Genomic DNA, 22,264 nt, shown 5'->3' with positions numbered 1-22,264 from the left:
TAAAGGTGTGTGGCAGCACACCAGGCTACAATTCGTGACAATTCTGAATGAGTGTGTGTGTGTGTGTTCATGCCCCCCTCTCCCCAGTCTATATCCCAGGCTGGCTTCTAATTCTTGTCAACCTTCCTTTCTCAGCCTTTTGAGTGCTGAGATTAGAAGTATGGGCATTATACGTAACTATCACAGTTTAAGGGCTCTCTTTGCTTAGATGAATTCTATAAAAACCAATTTAAAATGTGAATAAGTAAGAAACAATTAAAGGAATCATGGCAAACAAGGAGGACCATAAGTTCAAAGTCAGACTAGGCTACATGAAACCTTGTCTTAAAAACAAGTAACTCATAAAAAGGTTTAAAAAATTAAAAACAACAAAACAAATACTCAGCAAGGTGTAGTGGTGCTTTAACTTTTTTTTTTTTTTTTTGGTGTTTTGAGATAAGGTTTCTCTATGTAGCCCTGGCTGTCCTGGAACTCACTCTGTATAGACCAGGCTGGCCTCGAACTCACAGAGATCCGCCTGCCTCTGCCTCCAGAGTGCTGGGATTAAAGGCGTGTGCCACCAACGCTCAGCAATAAACAGCTTTTTAAGTCAACAATGACAAGGGATATGAAAAAATGATAGTGATGAATTTTTAAAAGATTTTATTTATTTATTATGTATACAACATTCTGCTGCCATATATATCTGCACACCAGAAGAGGGCACCAAGATCTCATAACGGATGGTTGTGAGCCACCATGTGGTTGCTGGGAATTGAACTCAGGACCTCTGGAAGAGCAGTCAGTGCTCTTAACCTCTAAGCCATCTCTCTAGCCCGATATTGATGAACTTCATCTTAAACGTTAATATGGGGCAAACTAAACCTGAGGTCAGGCTTAAGCAATTCCCAAAGGGGTAAGATAGTCTTAGAAATGAAAAATCCCTTGGTTTAGAGGCAGAAAAAAATAGTAAGAAAATTAATCACTATTCTGAATAGGGTAAAAACAAATGGAAAGAGGCAAGGTAAGGGCTGAAGTTTTGAATTTCTTTGAATTTTACAGTATTTTCAAAGAGGGCAATCCAAAGTAAGTATTGTATTATAAAATGTGATTTGATGGCTTTTTCTCTGTACACCCTTTTACTTTTTTTTTTTTTTCTTTTTTGAGCCAGGGGTTTCACCACATAACCTTTGACAGCCACCTGTCTCTGAGTCCCAAAGTGCTGGGATTAAAGGTGTGCCCATCATGCCCAGTTTACAGGACTTCTCTGGAAAGACAAAACACAATAGAGTTCTCACCTGGTTCTTCTGAACACACATACCTGAAATGCTTCTTCATACATGCTGAGAGCCCTGGAAATGGAGGCTGTTGGTGGAAGCAAATACCAAAGATGGACAGCAAGGGCACGTTTCCAATCCAGCTGGGAGCATACATTGATTTGCTTCTGTTCTGAGAGCTGCCACACCTGCAGGAGACAAAAGCACCTTTATGACAACTTTATGCTGGTTATTACTGCCTGTCTACAAGCTGCTCACTTTTTGTTTTGTTTTTGAGACAGGACTTCACTCTGTAGAACAGGCTGTTCTTAAGAGACTCTCCCAAGTGCTAGGATTAAGACACTTCTTCGATGAGACAGACATACACAGAATCAGATAATCAAAGAGTATGCAGCAAAAACTGGCTTAAAATAATTACTCCATTTTTAGTAAAATGAAGAGTGGTGCTATTAAAAAGAATGATATTACATTACATGGAAAAATGTCCACACACAGTAAATTGAAGAAAAAAAAAATTCAGAATCATTTCTCTATAACTGACTTTGCTTGGATATAAACACATACAAAAGTGAACCTATATATCAATATAGATGTAAAAAAAGAAAATGTCTGAGGGCCTGGAGAGACGGTTCAGTGGCTAAGAACACTGGCTGATCTTCCAGAGGGCCTGAGTTCAATTTCCAGTAACCACGTGGTGGTTCGCATCTGTAATGAAATCTGGTGCCCTCTTCTGGCCTCCAGGGATACATACAGACAGAATACTGTATACATAACAAATTTTTTAAAAAAAGTCTGAGAAGACAGATAATTACATATAGTTTACTATGTAAACATTACTATGATATAGGATACAGTAGATTTCAATACTAAACTTTCTCTGTACTTATTTATTATTGTATGTGGGCATATGCATGGCATGGTGTATGTGTTAAGTCAGAGTGTGAGAATCAGCTCGTCTCTCCTTCTATTATGTGGGTTCTATGGACAGAATGGACTCAGGTTGTCAGGCTTGACAGCAAGTGTCTTTCTTTACCTGCTGTGTCATCTTGCCAGCCCTGATTTTAAAGTTTATATAATTAAAATAATTATTTTAGGCCAGTGAGATGGCTGAGTGGGTGTGAGAACCTAAGTTTGACTCCCAAGACCCACCTGAGAGAATCAACTCTGGCAAAATATTCTTTGTTCATACATGTGCTGTGGTACATACACACACATGCTTGAAAGCGAGTATAAGAACACAAACAAGTGCATATAGTCATATACATATATATATGTATATATGCATGTACACCAGAAGGGGCCACCACATCTCATTATAGATGGTTGTGAGCCACCATGTGGTTGCTGGGAATTGAACTCAGAACCTCTACAAGAACAGCCAGTGCTTTTAACCTCTGAGCCATTTCTCCAGCCTCAAGACAGGGCTTTCTTATGTAGTCTTGACTAAGAACTCACTATGTAGCTCAGGTTGGTCTTGAAGCCACGGCAATCCTTTGGCCTTGCCCTCTGTGTACTGAGATTAGAGGTACACAATATATCTAACATTAGATATTTCTTTGTTTAGTTAGCTGTATAACATGGTTTTTATTTGTTCTTTTTTTTTTCCCCCGTGAGACAGGTTTCTCTGTGTAGATCTGGAACTCACTCTGTAGACCAGGCTGGCCTTGAACTCAGCAATTCACCTGCCTCTGCCTCCCAAGTGCTGGGATTAAAGGCCTGCGCTACAACTGCCCAGCCTGACATGTTTTTTTTGAGACAGGTCTCTTTACGTAGCCCCAGTTATACTGGGTATATCATGACCAGGTTTGCCTTGAACTTGATCTACATTTCATAGAGACCAATCTTCCTCTGCTTCCCAAATGCTTGGAATAAAGGTGTGAGCCATCATGCCTGGCTATCTGGCATATTAATTGGGAAATATTTCTACCTAGACATAAGACCAAATCGGCATTTATATTAGCAGTGTACACTTTATAAGAAAAATTAACACATTACCGGTTTTCCAGCTAATAGGGCATATATGCGCAATCTCTCATCCTGGATAAAGCTGTCAGCCTGGAGCTGATGCCAATCGGCCAACTGCATAGTGAGCAGTTCTCGGACTGACTGGCTTCCCACCAACTGAGACAAAAGAAGAGCAAGGCGATGATCACCTATGGGGCAAACACAAGTTTTCTGGTGAAATACAGGCTATTACCATGGTACTTCTTCGAGGCATTGGTAGGAAAATTAACATCAGTCTTAAATTACAGATACTTTCTACTTAAGGAATATCTTCAAAGTACTTTAACTCAAAAAGGAATACAATATGTAGAGGTAACAGTAGATTTTCTACTCCTTCTGTGACCCCTTTGCAAGGCACTACATATCTATAAACTGGAATAAAGTTAGCTAGGTATGGCAATACTCTGGGAAGCAGTGGCAGACAAATCTCTGAGTTTGAGGCCAATCTGGTCTATAGAGTTCCAGGACAGCCAGGGCTACACAGAGAAACCCTGTCTGTAAAAACAAACAAAAACCCAAAATGACAGAAATGAGGAAAGTATGATATGATTCAGCAGTCTACCATGAAAATGAGATGACATAATTGATAACAAGTCCAACTAGAGTGCACTACACAATGACACAGAGAAACAAGAAACTGAACCCTAAACAACACACACACACATGTGGTTTGTGAAATGTCATGTGGGTGCTGGAAGAGCAGCCAGTGCTCTTAAGAGCTGAGCTAGCCCCAACCCTGTGTCCTGCCAGAAATTAAAACTATCATCTCAAAAGGCTCATTTCACAAATTAGACTGCAAAAGGATCACAAGTTTGCTCTGACTACATGTGATTTGTCAAAGAATGACCTAAGTAAGCACTGCAGTCCACTTGGCCATGAACTACTAGTATTCTAGGTGACAAAAGAAAAAAGAAAGATTCTTTGTGTGTCTATACCTATTGGTTAATATACTTAAATAGCATGTTCAACAGAGACAGCTAAGTTCAGAGAGGCTTATCATATCTTGGTACAATAATTCATTGACTATAATTCCCTCTGATTAGAATTAGCCAGGCAATGTTGGTTGATAAGTGTTGTTTGTATTTATTTACTTATTGTCTGTCTACTTATCTGTATCTACCCACCTATCTCTTCCCATCTTTCTACACGCCTATTTACCTGTCTTTTGAAACAGGGTCTCTCTGTGAAGCTTTGCCTCTCATTTGCTGGGATTAAAGGTATGCACCACAAACAAAGCATCTACTGTTTTTTTTTTTTTTTTTTTTTTTTTGCCAGGGTGGGGGATGGGGGATGGGGTGGGGAGTGGTGGTATTTTGAGGCAGGGTTTCTCTGTATAGCTTTGGAGGCTGTCCTGGAACTAGCTCTTGGAGATCAGGCTGGTCTCGAACTCACAGAGATCCACCTGCCTTTGCCTCCCAAGTGCTGGGATTAAAGGCCTGTTCCACCACCACCCACATCTATAGATTTTCTACAATGTTGCTGATTTAGCTTTCTGTGTTTTCTATTCCTATAATCTCAAATTGGCCAAACTCACCAAAACAAATATAGTTGATGGCTGTAATTATCTGACTTTGAATAAAGCAGGTTCCACTCAACAAAGTCTGATTCAAAGTTTAATCATACATCTATAAATTATGCTTAATTATGTCCTTATTTTCATCAAGATTTCTGTTAAGACGGTTATAAAGTAATTGCTGAATATCTTACTAACAGAAAAACTTAAAAGGCACAAATCTTAAATCCAAGTAAATATTTCAATCTAGAAGTTAAAATTCTGTATATTTGGATGAAATGATGAATTGTTACAAAAGACCTATGTATAAAATATTCAGATTATTTCTAGAAAGGAGGGGATGTAAAAAGAAATATGAAAATCAAAGAATGTCCACAAGGGGACTTGAGGATGGATCAACAGTTATGAGGATTTGCTCTAGCAAGGCAGTGGTGTCACACACCTTTAATCTCAGGATCTATCTGAATTCAAAGTCAGCCTGGTCTACAAAGTAAGTAGCAATTACATAGAGAAACCCAGGAAAAACAAAAAACAAACAAAAAGGGGGGTTTGCTGTGCAATCATTTGGCTTCTAGCACCTATGCAACAAGCTGGGTATCCCATGCACACCCAGATCCAAGTGGGGCTGGAGACAGGAAGTTTGCTGGCTACCAGCATAGTTGAGAAAAATGCTAGTTCAGCTCTAGTTCGGGGAGAAGAATAGACAGTGATAGAAGAAGACACCTATCAGCTTCTTCTGGCCTCCATATATGTCCATAGATGTTCATTTGTGCATGTGCTCGTGCGCACACGCACACACACAAATATATGTCAAAGGAAATATGACAATGTTATATTAAAAGATTGCTAAGAAACACTTGATTATAGCTATCTATAATATTTTATATGAGAACAGAATATACATCAGGAAATTATCTTCAACAGGCAAGGATACTCACCACTCACTATACTAGTGAGAACAACTAGGATACCAAGTTTGAAACATTTCCATGTATATGTGCATGCATTTGTGTATACTTCATGTATTACAAGGATAACCATCTAAGCACAGAACACACACTGAAAATGTTTACTATGACAAAGTGTTAGAATTTTGGTGATTTTGTCCTATTGCTTTCTGCATTTTCTTATTACAAATGCATATAACAAATCAAACAAAATTTTTACTAAATAAACAATATTTAAGTTATCAGAGTTGTTAGGAGAACAAGACACAACACAGTCTCTAGAGGAACCAACAATCTTCCTGGGATACAGTTAGAAGCCAAATTACAATTAAGGATCAGGGACAGTACAAAGGAAGTAGGTGGTGATGCAGAGGATCTCATCCCTACCTGACTGCTGTGCCAGAGAACAGGCCTCACTAATCCTATTGCCTGTGAGGTAGCTGAAGACAGCTTCTATGGGACTGTCTCTTCGGTTTAAGGAAACTTCCTCTTCAATCAGAGGTGCAGCAGTATGGGACAGCCAGCGGGAAAAAGCTCTTCTTCGCTCCAGAACTTGGATGTATTCTGTGGGCTCATCCAGCTGGCTGTCAAGCTCCTTCAGGTGGCCCCATAGGGCTTCACATAATGTCCATGTCAGGCTCCAGTGCTTCACAACTAAGAAAGTACAAAAAGCAACACTATGAAAGTTCGGCAATCACTCACCCGAGAGCCCATCACTAACTGTGGTGCAAATGACATGAATTACCACCACAAGCACTCATCCAAGTTTGTGAGCTCACTACTCCCAACCCATTCATCCCAACTTATAAGCTGCACAGGCACAGGGTATATTTACTCACTCTATGTACCTGTGACACTTACATAACAAACATAACCTGATGCTCCTCCCCTAAGTTCTTCTAGTCCAATTATGGCTATTAACTATGATAGTCCAGAAAAGATTCTCCAATTCTGCCATAAAACACTTTAAAAACTTATTTTATGTGTATGGGTGTTTTGTTTGTTTGTATGTATGTATGTATGTATGTATGTATGTCTGTCTGTCTGTCTGTCTGTCTGTCCGTCCGTCCGTCCGTCCGTCTGCACAGCATGTATGCCTGGTGCTCAAAGGAGTCAGAAGAGGACATTAGCTCCCTTGGAATTGCAGATACAATAGTTGTGGGCCTCCATGCAGGTGCTGGGAATCATTCATCATGTGTACCTCACTTCCCCCATAGCAGCAGACTGCTTTAGCTGGTTTGCTTTCTGCATTCTCAAAGACCCTGAGACATCTGGTGGAAACAATGACACTGCTAGGGTTGTTGTCCTACAAGTTGACCTCCACACATTTGAGTGGCACATATATATACACATGTACACACATGCACACACACAAACACTAAATACAATGTTGGGCCTACCATATGAGTCTTAATAAAGGTCCCAAAACCCCAGAGAAGGTCAGCTGCTTAATAAGAGGTGCTAGCAAGACTGCATATTCAAGTGTAGGAGACTGAGGACAGAGTCCTATTCCACACTTTGAAAGTGAACAACTCAAAATGGGTCAAAGATCTTTATCTAAGACCTGAGACATTTATACTGTAACAGGAAAACACTGACTAAACACTAAGATACAGAACTAGGTAGTGACCTCTTGCAGAAAACCCAATAAGCAGTGAGTGCTGAGCAAAGAGCCTCTGAATGGCAGAAGGATTAATGGTCAAAAGACAGATAATGAAATGGGAGGAAATCTTTGCAAGCTGTTTGTCTAACAGGGGATTAGTATATGTAATAGAAAATAACTAAAAAAGAAAAAAAGTAATAAAACCAAACAAATCAATAAATCGCTAAGCAAATGAGCTAACACTTTTCAAATGAAGTAAAAATCTTTAACCACTAGGGGGGGGAAAAAAACCCTTGAGATTCCATTTCACCCCAGTTAGAATGATTAACATCAAGGAAAAATAAAACAAAACCAAAAAAAAAAAAAAAGACAAATACTGGCTGATGACTTGTAGAGAAAAGGAAATTTCAACTTGTTGCTAGAAACGTAAATTAGTCCAGTCACTATGGCAACCAGTATGGAGGTTCCTGAAAAAATTAAAATCTAACTACAGTGTGATTTAGCCATATAACCTCTTATCCCAAAGAATTAAAGTCAACTCATAAAGAGATATCTGAACACCTACTGTGACTGCAGCATGATTTACAACAGCCAAGTTAGAGAATCACTCTTGATCTCAATCAACAGAGGTAATGGATAGAAAAAGTGTGGGTGATACACATGGTGGAGGTTTACTGAGCAATCATGAAGAATTAAACTAGGCCATCTGCAGGTAAATGGATGGTAAGCAAAATAAGCCAGACTCCAAGCAAAATCAAATCAAATCTGTATCCCATGCTCTCTTTTACAAGTGGAATTTAGGAAAAAGGAAGTTTAAAAAAAAGAAAGGAAATCTATGCTAGTGGCATATGCCTTTAACAGTACTTGGAAGACAGAGTTAGAGGCTAGCCTGGTCTATAGATTGAGTTCCAGGATAGCTAGGGCTACATAGAGCAACCTTGTCTCAAAAAACAAAAGAACAGACAGACAGATATACATGAGTGTAAAAAGGACTAACAGAGATACAGAAGGGATAAAGTTAATTAATAGTTATAATAGAGGGTGAATATGATCAAATTATGTTCAGACAGACAGACACACACACACACAGTTAGCACATGCCAATAATGATAGAGGGCAAATAACAAATGCAGATCTCCTGACACAATGATAATTACAAATCTAAACTTCCTACATAGAACTTTAAGCAATGTTACTAAATGTCTTTGTCATTTGTCAGTTAAAGGGTTTCTTTTCACCTACTCTCATGACACTACTATTACTTTTTCAATCTAACTAAAGGCTTTTAAGTTGCATAAGAATAATTACAAATGGTAACTCATAATTTCTTTCTTCTTGTCCCAGGTGAGTTGCAGAAATTCATTAAGCACAGGAAGTCACCTTATACCTATAAAGAATATGTCTCCTAGAAACACATGCTACTGTCAACATGACTCCTGGGATGTCAAAGGTTAGCAACATGATGAGTACTTACTTTGTATTTCCAGTAAATCTCTGGGTGATTCCTTAACCCAATTTGCATAATCATGAATGACTGAAACTCCAGGATTGGGGACAATGAGAGGACACAGCTCGTCTACATGGACAGTGCTATGTTTTAACTTGAGCTCCAGAGGTGTCTGGTATAATTGCTGATCTTCATCCAGCTTCCTTTGTCTCAAACTGAGTTTTTCCAAATGAACTTTGAATGGGGATTCAGATAGACTGGAAGAAACAACGGATGAGTCAGAAAATGAAGAAACAGGTGAAATTTACCTATACCAGCTATTGTTTCTTTGCTGACTTCCAATAGAATAAGAAGCATTCCAACAGAGCTATATTTGCAGCTCTCAGAGCTTATTTCTGTTTTTAGAAATGATTTTTGGGATATATTTTTATTTAAGTGTATGTGTGCAAGCTGTGGTCTGAGGCAAATGATGCTTGAAGAGGCCAGGAGCAGGTGTCAGATACCCTGCACTGAGTTACAGCAAAACTGCCCAATGTGGGTGCTGGGAACCAAACATGGGTCCTCTGAAGAGCAGGAAATACTCTCAGCCACTTAGCCACCTTTATAGCCTCAGCTTTTTAAATCTTTTTTTTTTTTTTTTTTTAACAGCCAAGTGTCTGGAAACTTCTTTCTTTCTTTTTTTGCTTCTTAAATCTTAAAAAGACTAATTGGAGATGGACTGAAATAGTAAGAAACATTTATACTGTCAACATGTATAAACTCACTGAACAAATGTAGGATAGACGAATGAACTGTAATGCAACAGAGCACCGATCAAGGTACAAGTGTGGGTGGGAATCAGTAGTTAGTGGTTTCATCACTTGCTTGTGATGACACTACAAAATTCAAAGGCCAAAGCTTTATTATAGAATACCTAATTTGCAATTACTTTGATGTCAAGAGTTATAAAGACTAACTTTTTGATTCTCCAGGCTTCACTGCCCAAGTGACTAGATTATATAGGTGTATACCACCACACATGGCCAGATTCTAGATTACTTATTCCTTTGTTTGTTTTCGTTTTAAATGAAGGGCTAGAGACTGAAGCCAGGGCATGCTAGGGAAGTGCGGTTCCACTATTCTACTGGGCTATATCCTAGCACTTGAGTTTCTAAGATAGGTTCTTAGATTCTTGCTATATAGCTCAGGCTAGCCTACAACTTGTGATCATTTCTGCATATCTTTGAGTGCTAGGATTCAGGTATGTGCCCCCATGTCTAGAAAGACTCTTAAGTTCAGATGAGCAGAAGACAGCCTGACCTTGATGCAGTTTAAGATATTAATAATCTCCAAAATCTTATATCATCATCTAGAGTCAATCATTAAATTTAGAATGGATTTTCCTAACTGTGATGTTCAAGACACTGATTTTTGTTTTTCCAAAATCACCTTCAAAAATAAGTAATCATATTCATTTAATTCATCCTAAATGTAGATAAACTTGTTATGTAGTATAAAAAAATAAGAATAGCCCCCAATTACAATGTCATTCGCAAAAAGCACCAGGAAACATAACTTACGATTTAACAGCTACAGGATTGGGCAGGAATCCATATTCCATAGAATCGGCAATCTGATGATTTTCCAGTTCATGGGAGCCATGTAGTTGTTCTCCACTGTTAGCAAGAGTCCAGTTGGGGCCCCAACCAACCCGAAATGAACGTCCCATGAATAGAGCCATGTCCATCAGGAGTTTCCCCTTGCCATATGTAACAGATTTTTCAAGAGGGACTAGCCCTGGTTGCCTGCGTATCCCCACTGTTTTCAGCTGAACCTCAGGAGCTGGGCTGGGCACTGTGAACACAGTGGCCAGTGGCAGAGGGACAGACCAGGGGGATGTGGATGGGACATTCATTAGAGATGATGTTCTGGGAGTTCGACATTCTTGCATGGAGGCATTTGGTGAAAGAAAAGCTCCACTTACAAATTTTGATTGCAGCAACCCACCAACTGAAACAAGGAGAAAAAGACTCTAAAACAACAGCTTATTTCTTCCATAGCAATAAAAACCACTAAGGGTGAAGATATTCCGATTTTACAATAATTACTTTTGTTTTTGATTTCTTGAGACACAGTCACTATGTAGCTTATGTCCTAGAACTCACTAGGTAGACCAGGCTGGTCTCACCACCACACCTGGCTACAATATAGCACTGGCTATATTGATCTATATAGATCAATATGTAGATCAAGATGTCCTTGAACTCAGATCCCATTTCCTCTGCCTCACTAGTGCAAGGATTAGAGTGTGCCATCGCTGTAAGCTGTATGGCTTATAATAATAATAATAATTGTTTGTTTTTTTGAGACAGGGTTTCTCTGTGTAACTGTGGAGCCTGTACTGGCACTCACTCTGTAGACCAGGCTGGTCTTGAACTCACAGAGATTCACTTACCTCTGCCTTTCAAGCCCTGAAATTAAAGGTGTGCACCACCACTGCCCAGCAACAATACTTTTATATATATATAAAACATATATATATATATTGTTTATTTATATATAAATATATATAAAACAATATACTTATATTGTTTATTTATTGTGTACACATGTTATGTCTGCATGTATGCCTGCACACCAGAAGAGGGCACCAGATTTCATTACAGATAGCTGTGAGCCACCTCGTGGTTGCTGGGAATTGAACTCAGGGCCTCTCCAAGTGCAGTCCTCTCTCCAGCCCAGCAACAATAATTAAAAAAAAAAAAAAAGGTTTCATTTTAAATTATGTGTACACGTGTAGGTGTATCAACATGACTGTAGTTGCCTGTGGATGCCACGCGTCCAATCCCTCTGGAATGAAAGTTACAGGTATTTGTGGGATGCCTGATGTGGGTGCTGGGAATCAAACTGCAAAAGCATTACAAGTTCTCGATGGGCGGTTGGTGGTGCACGCCTTTAATCCCAGCACTCGGGAGGCAGAGGCAGGCGGATCTCTGTGAGTTAGAGGCCAGCCTGGTTTACAAACTAAGTGTGAGGACAGGCTTCAAAGCAATACAAAGAAACCCTGTCTCGAAACCAAGAACAAGCAAAAAACACACATAAATCTGAAGGACATTAAATCCTTACACAAACATAGCCTTATGTATAATTAAAAAACAAAATAGCCAGATGATGCTGGTGCACACCTTTAATCCCATCACTCTGAAGGCAGAGACAGTTAAATCTCTGTGAGTTGGGAGTGAGCCTGGTCTACAGAGAGTTCCAGGACAGTCAGGGATACAGAGAAACCATGTCTCAAAAAACAAACAAACAAACAAACAAACAAACAAAAAATCCTAAAAAACCCAACAACAAAAGCAAACAAACAGAAAACAAATAAAAAAAAAAACCAAAACAATCTCACATAGATAAAAACTGAAGTTACTATACTTTAATGTTCAGTACTAGATCTGAGAAAGTGTTACTAAGCAATGCTATAATAAGGTAAAGTTATTTTTTTTCTTGGGATGGAGAAATGGCTCAGAAGTTAAGAACATAGTTGCTCTTCTAGAGGACTTGGCTTCCCATCACCCACTCGACAGCTTATAAGTCTTTAGCCCCAATTTTGGATGATCTGATACGCACCCTCCTCAGTGCCTGAGGGAAGCAGGAACACAAATGATACAGACATACATGCAGGAAAAACATTCACATACATAAAATAATTTTTATTTCTTTTTGAGGTGAGGTCTTGCTAAGGAGCCAGACTTATCCTGAATGCAAAATCCTCCTTTCCTAGTTTCTTAAGTGCTAAAATTAAAGGCATGCCATATAATGCAGAGTTTTAAGCATTTTTTTTAAGATTTATTTATTTATTATGTATACAACGTTCTGCTTCCATGTATATCTGCACACCAGAAGAGGGCAACAGATCTCATAGCAGATGGTTGTGAGCCACCATGTGTTTGCTGGGAATTGAACTCAGGACCTCTTGGAAGAGCAGTCAGTGCTCTTACGCTGAGCCATCTCTCCTGCCCAGTTTTAAGCATTTTTAAAAGTTAAGTTTATAGCCAGTACAAACATCTAGTATGTTTTAAAGATCACATCGTGCTACAAATCTCAGGCTGACTGAAATCATAAGGGGTTAGGCTAGAGAAATCCTTTTAGCTTAGAAGATGTGAAAAGTATGACCTTACAACAGTTTTTTTTGTGTGAAAACAGCACATTTTATACTGTACCGATTGAACGGGATTTTGATGAGTGGGAGGCTGAAATAGGGCGTCTAGGAGAACAGATTTCTTGAACAGTATCTCCTTTGGAGGGGAAGTGACTGAAGTGTTGATCCATGGCATCTCCATCTTCCTCATCCACAAGCAATGATGCTTTCATGATCTAAAAAAGGCAGTATCTATAGAATGACTATTTCCCACAAATGGAAGACCACAAAAGAAAATTGCAGTTTAGATGAGCTTAAAAAGTACCATTTCTTCTAAAGTCTGTAACAAGAGCAAGTATAACATTTTTGTGACCTGTAGCACACCACTATACTGCATGTACCCGAAGGACTGAAGTCACGAAGTTCTCTTCTTTGTATTCACTGTGTTCCACCAGTGGTTGCTGTTATTTGCTGAATTAATGATTTAAAAGTCAAACATAGTCAAAGGTTAAACTCATACAAAAATGCTGCAGCTACAGGAAGAGAGCAATTCAACATGTGTTTACCATGTTCTTAAAATTTCTAAGTTTGGGGCTGGAGAGATGGCTCAGAGGTTAAGAGCACTGTCTGCTATTCCAGGGGTTCTTAGTTCAATTTCCAGCAACCACATGGTGGCTCACAACCATCTGTTATGAGATCTGGTGCCCTCTTCTGGTGTGCAGATATACATGGAAGCAGAATGTTGTATATATAATAAATAAAAATCTTTTAAAAATTTTTTCTAAGTTTGAAACCTCAACACTACTCTTGTCAAGTAGACAAAGTGATTTTTTTTTTGGGGGGGGGTGGTTTGAGAGAGGGTTTCTCTATGGCTTTGGAGGCTGTTCTTGAACTTGCTCTTGTACACCAGGCTGGTCTGGAACTCACAGAGATCCGCCTGCCACTGCCTCTGAGTGCTGGGATTAAAAGTCACTGTCCAGCAACAAAATGATATTTAATAGAATTTAGTGCTGGCAGTTGTTTAATTTGTTGCCTAAAGTCAGGACAGTAAAGTTACAATACTTGGCTAAGAAAACAAATCTTTTGATTTTATGCAGTAAAAACAGAAACCACCTTATCATCCTCAATATACTAGGAAAAAGAGGCCTAGGACATGGGCCTATTTCCTTTTTCATTATAGTGAACTCTCAATGGTCTTAAGTAAATAATTAAAGAAGACCTATGATATTATATAAAAAATTGAATGTTAGTTTGATTTTCTACCACAGTAAGGATGAGCCAAAACTTCACCTGTAAGACATGTGGATTAATTCCCAGCGAAGATGCAATGTGTGTCGAAGCAGACACTGGCTCTTGATCCTCAGGCACACACTCTTCTAAGACAGAATCCAAAACTGGCTCCTGAGTGATATCTACCATGTCACTGTCCAGTTCCACAACCCTCCCTAACTGCTCCACTTCGGGGCTCTGGCTCTGCAAACAGCAAAAACAGAGAAGGAAGATTAAAATACCCCAAACACAGGAAAGGTAGGCCAGATAAATTTTATTTAGAGTATGACCTAGAAATATTCTCCATATTCTAAGAGATGTGAGCAGATTTGCTAAGAAAATTTAACATTAATTGCCTCTCTCAGTATCTGGGACATAAATGGTTCATACACTATCCTTTTGGAATTATCCTGAGGCAGGGTCTAGGATCTAAGTCAACATCCAAGCAGTGGTCTTCAGAAACAAAGATTATACCGTACCTTCCTTTGTTAGCAACTATAGCTTCCTGATTTACAAAGGGTCACCCTGCCCTCCCAAATGACTTGGAGTTGTTAAGTAATTGGGAAGAGAAAAAAAGCACCGTTATTAAGCATTGGCATCCTTACAAATTATACTTAGTCCATGAATAATTCCATTTTTTTTTGTATTTAATGTGTTTATTTTGCTTGCGTGTATATACATAGAACCTCCTGCGCCTGGTGCTACAAGGGACTAGAAGACAGCCTTAGATACCCTGGGACTAGAGTTATAGAGCTATGAACCACCATGTGGGTGCTTAGATCTGAATCTGGGTCTCTCTAGCCCCAATCTTTAAATTTTTTGTAAAGATTGTTTTGTTGGTTTTTCAAGATAGGGTTTTTCTGTATACTGCAGCTGTGCTGGAACTTGCCTTGTACAACAGGTTGACCTCGTACTCAGATCTGCTACCATTGCCCAGCTATAAATAAATTTCTAGCTAATAGTTTTGGTTTTGGAATTTAATCTTTTGAGTGACTGGAGTCAGCTGTGCAATGTATGTGCAATCTTACGTGAGATATAAGGAAGTCCACACTTAATTTCCCTAACAGGATAAACAAGCAACAGTATCATGGACAATTCCAACCAGGGAATAATCTATAATCAAAAGTTACAGGGGTTGGAGAGATGGCTCAGGGTAATAAGACTGACTGTTCTTCTAGAGGATCTGGGTTCAATTTCCAGCATCCATATGACAGCTCACAACTGTCTGTAACTCCAGTTCCAGAGGATCTGACACCCTCACACAGACAGATATACATGCAGGCAAAACACCAATCAATGCTCATAAAATAAAAATAATTTTTAAAAAGTTACAATTACATTATGAAGCAATTTTAAAAATAAGACAGAAGAATTAACAAGACTAAAAAGACAACTCAGTCAGTACCATTCGAGGACCCAAGTTTAGATTCCCAGCACCAAGTTAAGAAGCCAGTCACTGTGAGGCACAAGCATGATGCTCTCTGGAGCTTGCAGGCCAGCTAGCCAACTGGTAATCGCCAGGTTCAGTTAAAAACCTTGTCTCAAAGATGGAAGATGGAGAGTGAGAAAGGAGAACACCCATTTCTACCCTCAGTCTCTACACATACCTGTACTCGTGTATAGCACACACAAACACATGCATACACACATACCACACACACGGTAAAAGGTTAATGTTTATAAAATGTAAGTGTATTATAAATTAACTAGTTTAATACATTTGTTTTTTATGTCCTAAACACATATAGAACCTAGTACAGTGTTAACAAGTGACTATAACAATTCATAAAACATTTTCAAGACAAAAGGTACCATCCATAACTTCTCTTATCAAGCTATAACTTACATATATGATCCCTGCACAATGTCTGGCTGATTTTTCATGAGTGGCCTATTTTATGTTACATTTTAAATGAATGCTGTATAGCAAGTCTTTCTCATTTTTTGAAGACAGGGTTTCAGTGTCACTTAAAAAAATAAAGGAAGGTTTGCTGGGCAGTGGTGGCACATGCCTTTAGTCCCAGCACTCAGGAGGCAGAGGCAGGCAGATCTCTGTGAGTTCGAGGCCAGCCTGGTCTTCAAAGAGGGCTACAGGAGTCTCCAAACCTACAGAGAAACCCTGTCTCGGAAAAAAACTAAAATAAATAATAAATACATAAATCAAGGTTATTTTTTGGGGGGTGGGTTGAAGATATGTCTCAGTAGTTAATCTTACAGAGGACTCAGGTTTGATTCCTAGCACCCATATGGCACCTAACACTGGTCTGTGACTACAGTTCCCAGGGATCCAATGCCCTCTTCTGGCCTCTGAGGGTAATGCACACAAAAGGTGCACAGACAGACCCAGGCAATACATCTACAAAAATACTTAATTTTTTTGTACCTTTATTATTTTGGATACCTAGCTGGCCTTGAATACACATCCTGATGTCTCAGCTTCCCCACTGCTGAGGCATTGCAGTTATATGTCACTATACTTAGCTAAAAAAGGTTTTTATGATCACCTGGCATAAAAATAACCGTCAGCCAACATTTTCAATTTCTTTTTTAATTTCACATTTACTATGACTATCTCCCAATACCCTTACTAAAAGAATGAGTGTGAGCCTATGAACAATTACAAACAAAAACCCAAAAAAACAAAACTGCATTGTTAAGGTACAGGGAGGGGTATTGCCACTTAAGATGTATGCATTATCCAAATACTACTTTAATAAAGCCAGATAATGTTCCCAAGGCAACACTGGGCTCAGTGGCACAGCATATTCCTGACTTGTTCAAGGACACAGATGGGTTCGACCACAAGCACTACCAAAACTAAATGACTACTGAAAGTGAAGGTACTATCATATCAGACTACTTTTATGCTTTAAAACTGTGGGGAAGGGGGGTTCAGTGGTTAAATAGTGGGTCTAGTAAGGATAATCCTGGAATGATGCTCCTATGCTAGTCATTATGTGAAAATGTCATCCTGTAAATTCCCTAATATATTTACTTCTTTTTAGAAAGGCTCTCACTATATATTTATATATATAGATCAGACTCACCTCAAACTCAGAGATTCACTCACCTGTGTCTCAAGTGCTAGGATTAAAGGTCTGACTCCACACCTGATATTAACAACTCACTTTAGGAGGGACAGAACTGGGAATGGAACCAAGGGCCTCGTGTATGGTATAAACACATGCTACACTGAGCTACACCCTCAGCCAGAGTTCCCTTTCAACAAATGTTATGATAGTCCCCATCCTATGGGCAGGATAGCATACTGGTTTTGGCTTCCACAGTACTATGTTCTTCACATTTAACATCATGTATTAAAATTTATAATCATTTCTTACATCTGCCAGGCAGTCAAGACTTGAAAATAGGAATTATGCTGACTGTTTTCTATATCTAGTAACAAGAACATCAACTACTCAGGTTCCACACTTAATGAACATGTGCTTTCTATCTAATACAGTATCTGGCACACAGCAAAAAATAAAAAAAATAAAAAAATAAAAAAGCAACTGACCATAAAAGGAGAAGGCCTGAGGACAGCTGGGTGGAAAGGGAGGGAGGAAGAATGGTGCCAACTTATTACACTGATTGACACAGGGATAACAAAACACCAAGAAATCCTTCCCCACAGCACTTGTAGGCAAAGTGGGAGGATTCCATAAAAATAGATTAGAGACAAAGGAGACCCAGGATATACATTGATGAGTGCCAAGTCCTGGAATTTGCTCTGTAGATGCTGGTCTCAGATCCACCTGCCTCTGCCTTCATAGTGCTGGGACTAAAGGCATGCACTACCACACCCAGCAAGAAAGGTTCATTCTTATACTCAAAAGAATCTTTCTACATTTAATCAACACGATCAATACTTTAAATACACAAACTCTTAATTCCAAGGGAAACATGAGATAACTCAAGGTGTTCTTAAATTAAAAAAAAAAATGAATTGACCAGTCCAAGATCAGATTTTTATATAGTCGATATTATCCTTTCAGCCAATTAATCGGGTCCAATATGACTACTAGTTTTGCCTACCTCTAATACAACTTGTCTTTTAACTGTAAAGAGTATTTCCACATAATTTTCTTTGAAAAAAAATATATATATAAACATTAGGGTTTCAAAGGCTTGTGTTTTGTATTTACACAATAAAAAGTTCTGGATAAGGCATGAGTCTTAATTATATTAGCTTGTATTTGATTTTTAAGTTGATATAAGAAAATCAACAGGCCTAATAGCTGAAAGAAAATTGTGGCTACACACACACACACACACACACACACACACACACACACACACACACACACACACACACACACACACACTCTCTCTCTCTCTCTCTCTCTCTCTCACTCTTAGACATTTAGAATAGTGTCCTTTTGGGCTGGAGAGATGGCTCAGCGGTTAAGAGCACTGACTGCTCTTCCAGAGGTCCTGAGTTCAATTCCCAGCAACCACATGGTGGCTCACAACCATCTGTTATGAGATCTGGTACCCTCTTCTGATGTGCATATATATATGGAAGCAGAATGTTGTATACATAATAAATAAATAAAATCTTAAAAAAAAGAATAGTGTCCTTTTATTTCAAGTCACAGCAAACAGAAATCTTATATCTTAAATCCTGATACCTTTTTTCCTGAGGAAAAAAAATAAGTTTTAAAATAGAGGTTGGAGAGATGAAGCAGTTAAGAGAACTTGCTGCCCTTTCAGGAAACCAGGTTTGGTTTCTAGTATCCACATGGTGGCTCACAATCATCCATCACACCAGTTTCAGGAAATCTGATGCTTTCAGATCTTGTACAGGCACCAGGAATGCATTGGGTATACATATATACATGCAGACAAAATATTCATACTTCTTTTTTAAACATTTCTTAGAATGAATTTACTAACTAAACATGTTTCCAAGCAAGCTAGCTACCTTGCCTTACTGTTATTGAACTCAGTTTCATTTCAATTATAAGGCTAGGAATAAAAGCTATGTCTAGGCTTTAAACCCTGCCTAGACATTTCCATCAGCTGGGGAGAATTGTTAAAAATTAAGTTATGTCTGAACCCCATGGGAGTTACATGGACCTGAAGTGATGGTTGATCTAAAAAAATCAAAGTCAAGCTCTCCAGATTATTAATGCAGTAATCTAGAAACTGGAATCCCAAATCAGGAGCTTGAAACTAGTAATCACCGCAGCCTTAATTTACCTGTAGTGAAGGATGATGTGTCATTCTCTTACCTAAGTTACAGAAGACCATACAAAAATGTGTTTTCTGGATGCTTTGTCATACCTGCTTTTTTAGGAGCAAAGGTAAGGTTTATACACCATCCGGAAACATAGAACTGAGACTGCTGGATAAAAAGCAGTGTTGTATAAATGTGATCCTTAAAATAAAATACAAACTTTCCTAAATACCTCAGGAAGCAACCTTCCAAGCCAGGCAGTAATGGTATACGCCTTTAGTCCCAGCAATCAGGAGGAGAGGCAGGCAAATCTTTGTGAGTTTGAGGCCAGTCTGGTCTACAAAACTACACAGAGAAACCCTATCTCGATAAACAAACAACAAACAAGCACCTAGCATCCTTCCATCTCTGATATAGAAGGGGTAGGAGAGTGTGTAGTTTGACATAGGAGGGGTAGGCGAGCGTGTGGGTGCATCAGAGTTCAGGAATACCTTACAGAAATCAGTCTCTCTGAGAAGAACCCAACAGTGTGACGATAGCAACTTTGACTTAAGAATTAAAAGAAAGATGTGTTATCTTTTTCAGTTCATTTAGATAGTTCACGTAGTTTCCTGTGCCAAGTAAAGCAACTAATATTAATAATTAGCCCGTCCCTCAAATGTCACTAGGGGAAGGGGTACTCTAGAGCCCAATACTGCTGTTTAACACAATAAGAGCAAAATCTTCATAATGAATGTATACATCTTTCTCTCTCTCTCATGTCTGCTCACTGTATTCTATTTGCCCAATTTCAATCCTTACCAGCTCTCTCTTGGCTAGAACATGCTCTGAGATAGGCTTTGTTCTCAGTTTTGTGATTTGGCTTGACTACTACACTGTCATTTTATGAATTTAGATTTTTTTTTCCCCTAGTGCTTGATTCTGGTGATTAAAGCTGACTACTGACTGCCAATATTACATAAATTTCTTCATTTATTTATTTATTTTGGTTTTTCAAGACAGAGTTTCTCTGTGTGGCTTTGGAGGCTGTCCTGGGATTGGGTCTTGTAGACCAGGCTGGTCTCAAACTCAGAGATCCGCCTGCCTCTGCCTCCGGAGTGCTGGGGTTACAGGCCTGTTCCACCATGAAGCTTTTTTTTTTCTCAGCCACATAATAATATGTTTATCAGCAGGAAAAAAATATTTGATTGTCTCTTTAGAAAAGATTGAGAAAAAAAAATATGGGTTAGGAGTCACACAGATGTAAAAAAGATAAAAAAAAAAAAAAAAAAAAAAGTTTGCCAGGGCAGAGGCAGGCAGATCTCTGAGTTCCATGAAGTGAGTTCCAAGACAGCCAGAGCTACACAGAGAAACCCTGTCTTGAAACAAAAAAACAAAAACAAAACAAAAAAAGAAAAGAAAAGAAAAAACCAGAAATCAAGCAAACAAACCAAAGAACTATGTTCACTTAAGATTTCTTGAGAATATTAGGTCAATCAGGCTGGCCTCAAACTCAGAGATCTCACTTTCTCTGTCTCCTAACTTACATATTTATTAGCAGGCATTTTTAAGGGGATATTTTAAATACTACCAGGAGGTGGTGGCACATACCTTTAATCCCAGCACTTGGGAAGCCAAGGCAGGTGGCTTGAGTTTGAGGCCAGCCTTATATACACAGCTAGTTCCAGGACACCCAGGGCTACAAAGAGAAACCCCATTTTGAAAAACCAAAAACAAACAAAACCCTTCCATATTAACAATTCCAACTTTCACATTTATCATACCCTCCCCTTCCACTCTGTACACATAAATGTAAACACACACAAGATTCTGCAAAAAGTGCCTCCCTGGAAATTATTTAATAAATTATAAAAATCACACATTTGAGCAGCCAAAAGAATTGTAGCATGGAAAAATCCTGCTTTTAGCAGCTGAGAGGTAGAGGGTGTTTTACAAAGTCCCATAAACAACTCTTCTTTGAGGGAGTGTGTAAGTTAAAAATATTTCTATAACTTGATTTGAGTATAAACAACATCCACATTAAAAGTAAATCTCTATCAGTAGGCATTCAATTAATTTACAAACCTTTCCCTGTAAGGACAAAGGTTTATATTGGTTTAACAATACTGAAAAAGAATGATACAAATATTTGTAATAAACAACGTAGTCCCTATCTTCTACACACTTGCTTTTTAATTTTATCTATTTTCATAAAGATTATTAAAATACAGTATCATGAGTTTAACTGAAGTATAAGCAAACAACTTGAGAAAATGAAATTAAAAACTCTTGTAGAAAGCTAAACTGACTTTTAAAAAAGCAATGGAGGCAAAGATCAAGATCAGACCGCACATCATGAAATCAATAAAAGCAGGATTTACTTTGACTTTGCATCAACCCTACACAAGCAAAATGCTATCTCAAGTTGATCACTGATAAAAAATTACAAGTCCAAATGAGAAAACTTGGGAATTACAATCTGTAGAAGAATGATCCAAACAGCAAAAGAATTCTTTAACTGTTGAGTAAACACTAGCAGCCTGTACCACCTCAGCCTCCTCCCTTGTACGTGTCACGCTCCCAGGGTTGTGTAGCTGAAAAGCTGAGGGACTGCTTTGACTTCTGTATCACCGTTCCATTCACATTCACTGTCCTTTCTCTACCTGAGGTGGAGGTGCAGGTTTGCCATTAAGAGTCATCTGGAAAGTAGTTGCCTGGCCTGCAGGGGGCAAAGGTGCAGTCTTCAACTTCTTTGAAGTAGTTTTGGGTGGGTGTTCCTCTTCCTCTTCATCAGAATCCTGAAGGCCATATTTAGAAAAATGGGACACCTAAGAAGAAAAGAAACCCAGCCAAGTCAATTTTTAAGTGTTCTCTTCTGTAATATCTACTTTTGTTAAAAGACATAGGGAGAGATATTAACATAGTTAAAGCAGGAGCTGGAGGGATAGCTCAA

The 22,264-nt window shown here is 38.7% G+C and overlaps 2 protein-coding genes across 5 annotated transcripts in view; both read right to left on the bottom strand.

Moving 5' to 3' along the window:
• Nucleotides 1-22,264, bottom strand: part of Folr1 (folate receptor alpha) — a 349,146-nt gene that overhangs the window by 275,424 nt on the left and 51,458 nt on the right.
• Nup98 (nucleoporin 98 and 96 precursor) overlaps nucleotides 1-22,264 on the bottom strand; it is an 82,006-nt gene that overhangs the window by 8,509 nt on the left and 51,233 nt on the right. For all 4 annotated transcript variants that reach the window (XM_027407858.2, XM_027407859.2, XM_027407860.2 and 1 more), the window contains exons 20-27: nucleotides 21,975-22,139; nucleotides 14,175-14,357; nucleotides 12,967-13,120; nucleotides 10,330-10,759; nucleotides 8,798-9,027; nucleotides 6,108-6,374; nucleotides 3,252-3,409; nucleotides 1,301-1,444 (exon numbers count right to left, since the gene is read on the bottom strand). In XM_027407858.2, the coding sequence (XP_027263659.1) occupies nucleotides 1,301-1,444; nucleotides 3,252-3,409; nucleotides 6,108-6,374; nucleotides 8,798-9,027; nucleotides 10,330-10,759; nucleotides 12,967-13,120; nucleotides 14,175-14,357; nucleotides 21,975-22,139 (1,731 nt within the window). The remainder of the gene's footprint in view (nucleotides 1-1,300; nucleotides 1,445-3,251; nucleotides 3,410-6,107; nucleotides 6,375-8,797; nucleotides 9,028-10,329; nucleotides 10,760-12,966; nucleotides 13,121-14,174; nucleotides 14,358-21,974; nucleotides 22,140-22,264) is intronic.

Source organism: Cricetulus griseus, chromosome 3 (genome assembly GCF_003668045.3).
Source record: "Cricetulus griseus strain 17A/GY chromosome 3, alternate assembly CriGri-PICRH-1.0, whole genome shotgun sequence".
Taxonomy (NCBI): domain Eukaryota; kingdom Metazoa; phylum Chordata; class Mammalia; order Rodentia; family Cricetidae; genus Cricetulus; species Cricetulus griseus.
The sequence above is the reverse complement of the archived record's forward strand: the minus strand, read 5'-3'. Positions and strand labels throughout refer to the sequence as shown.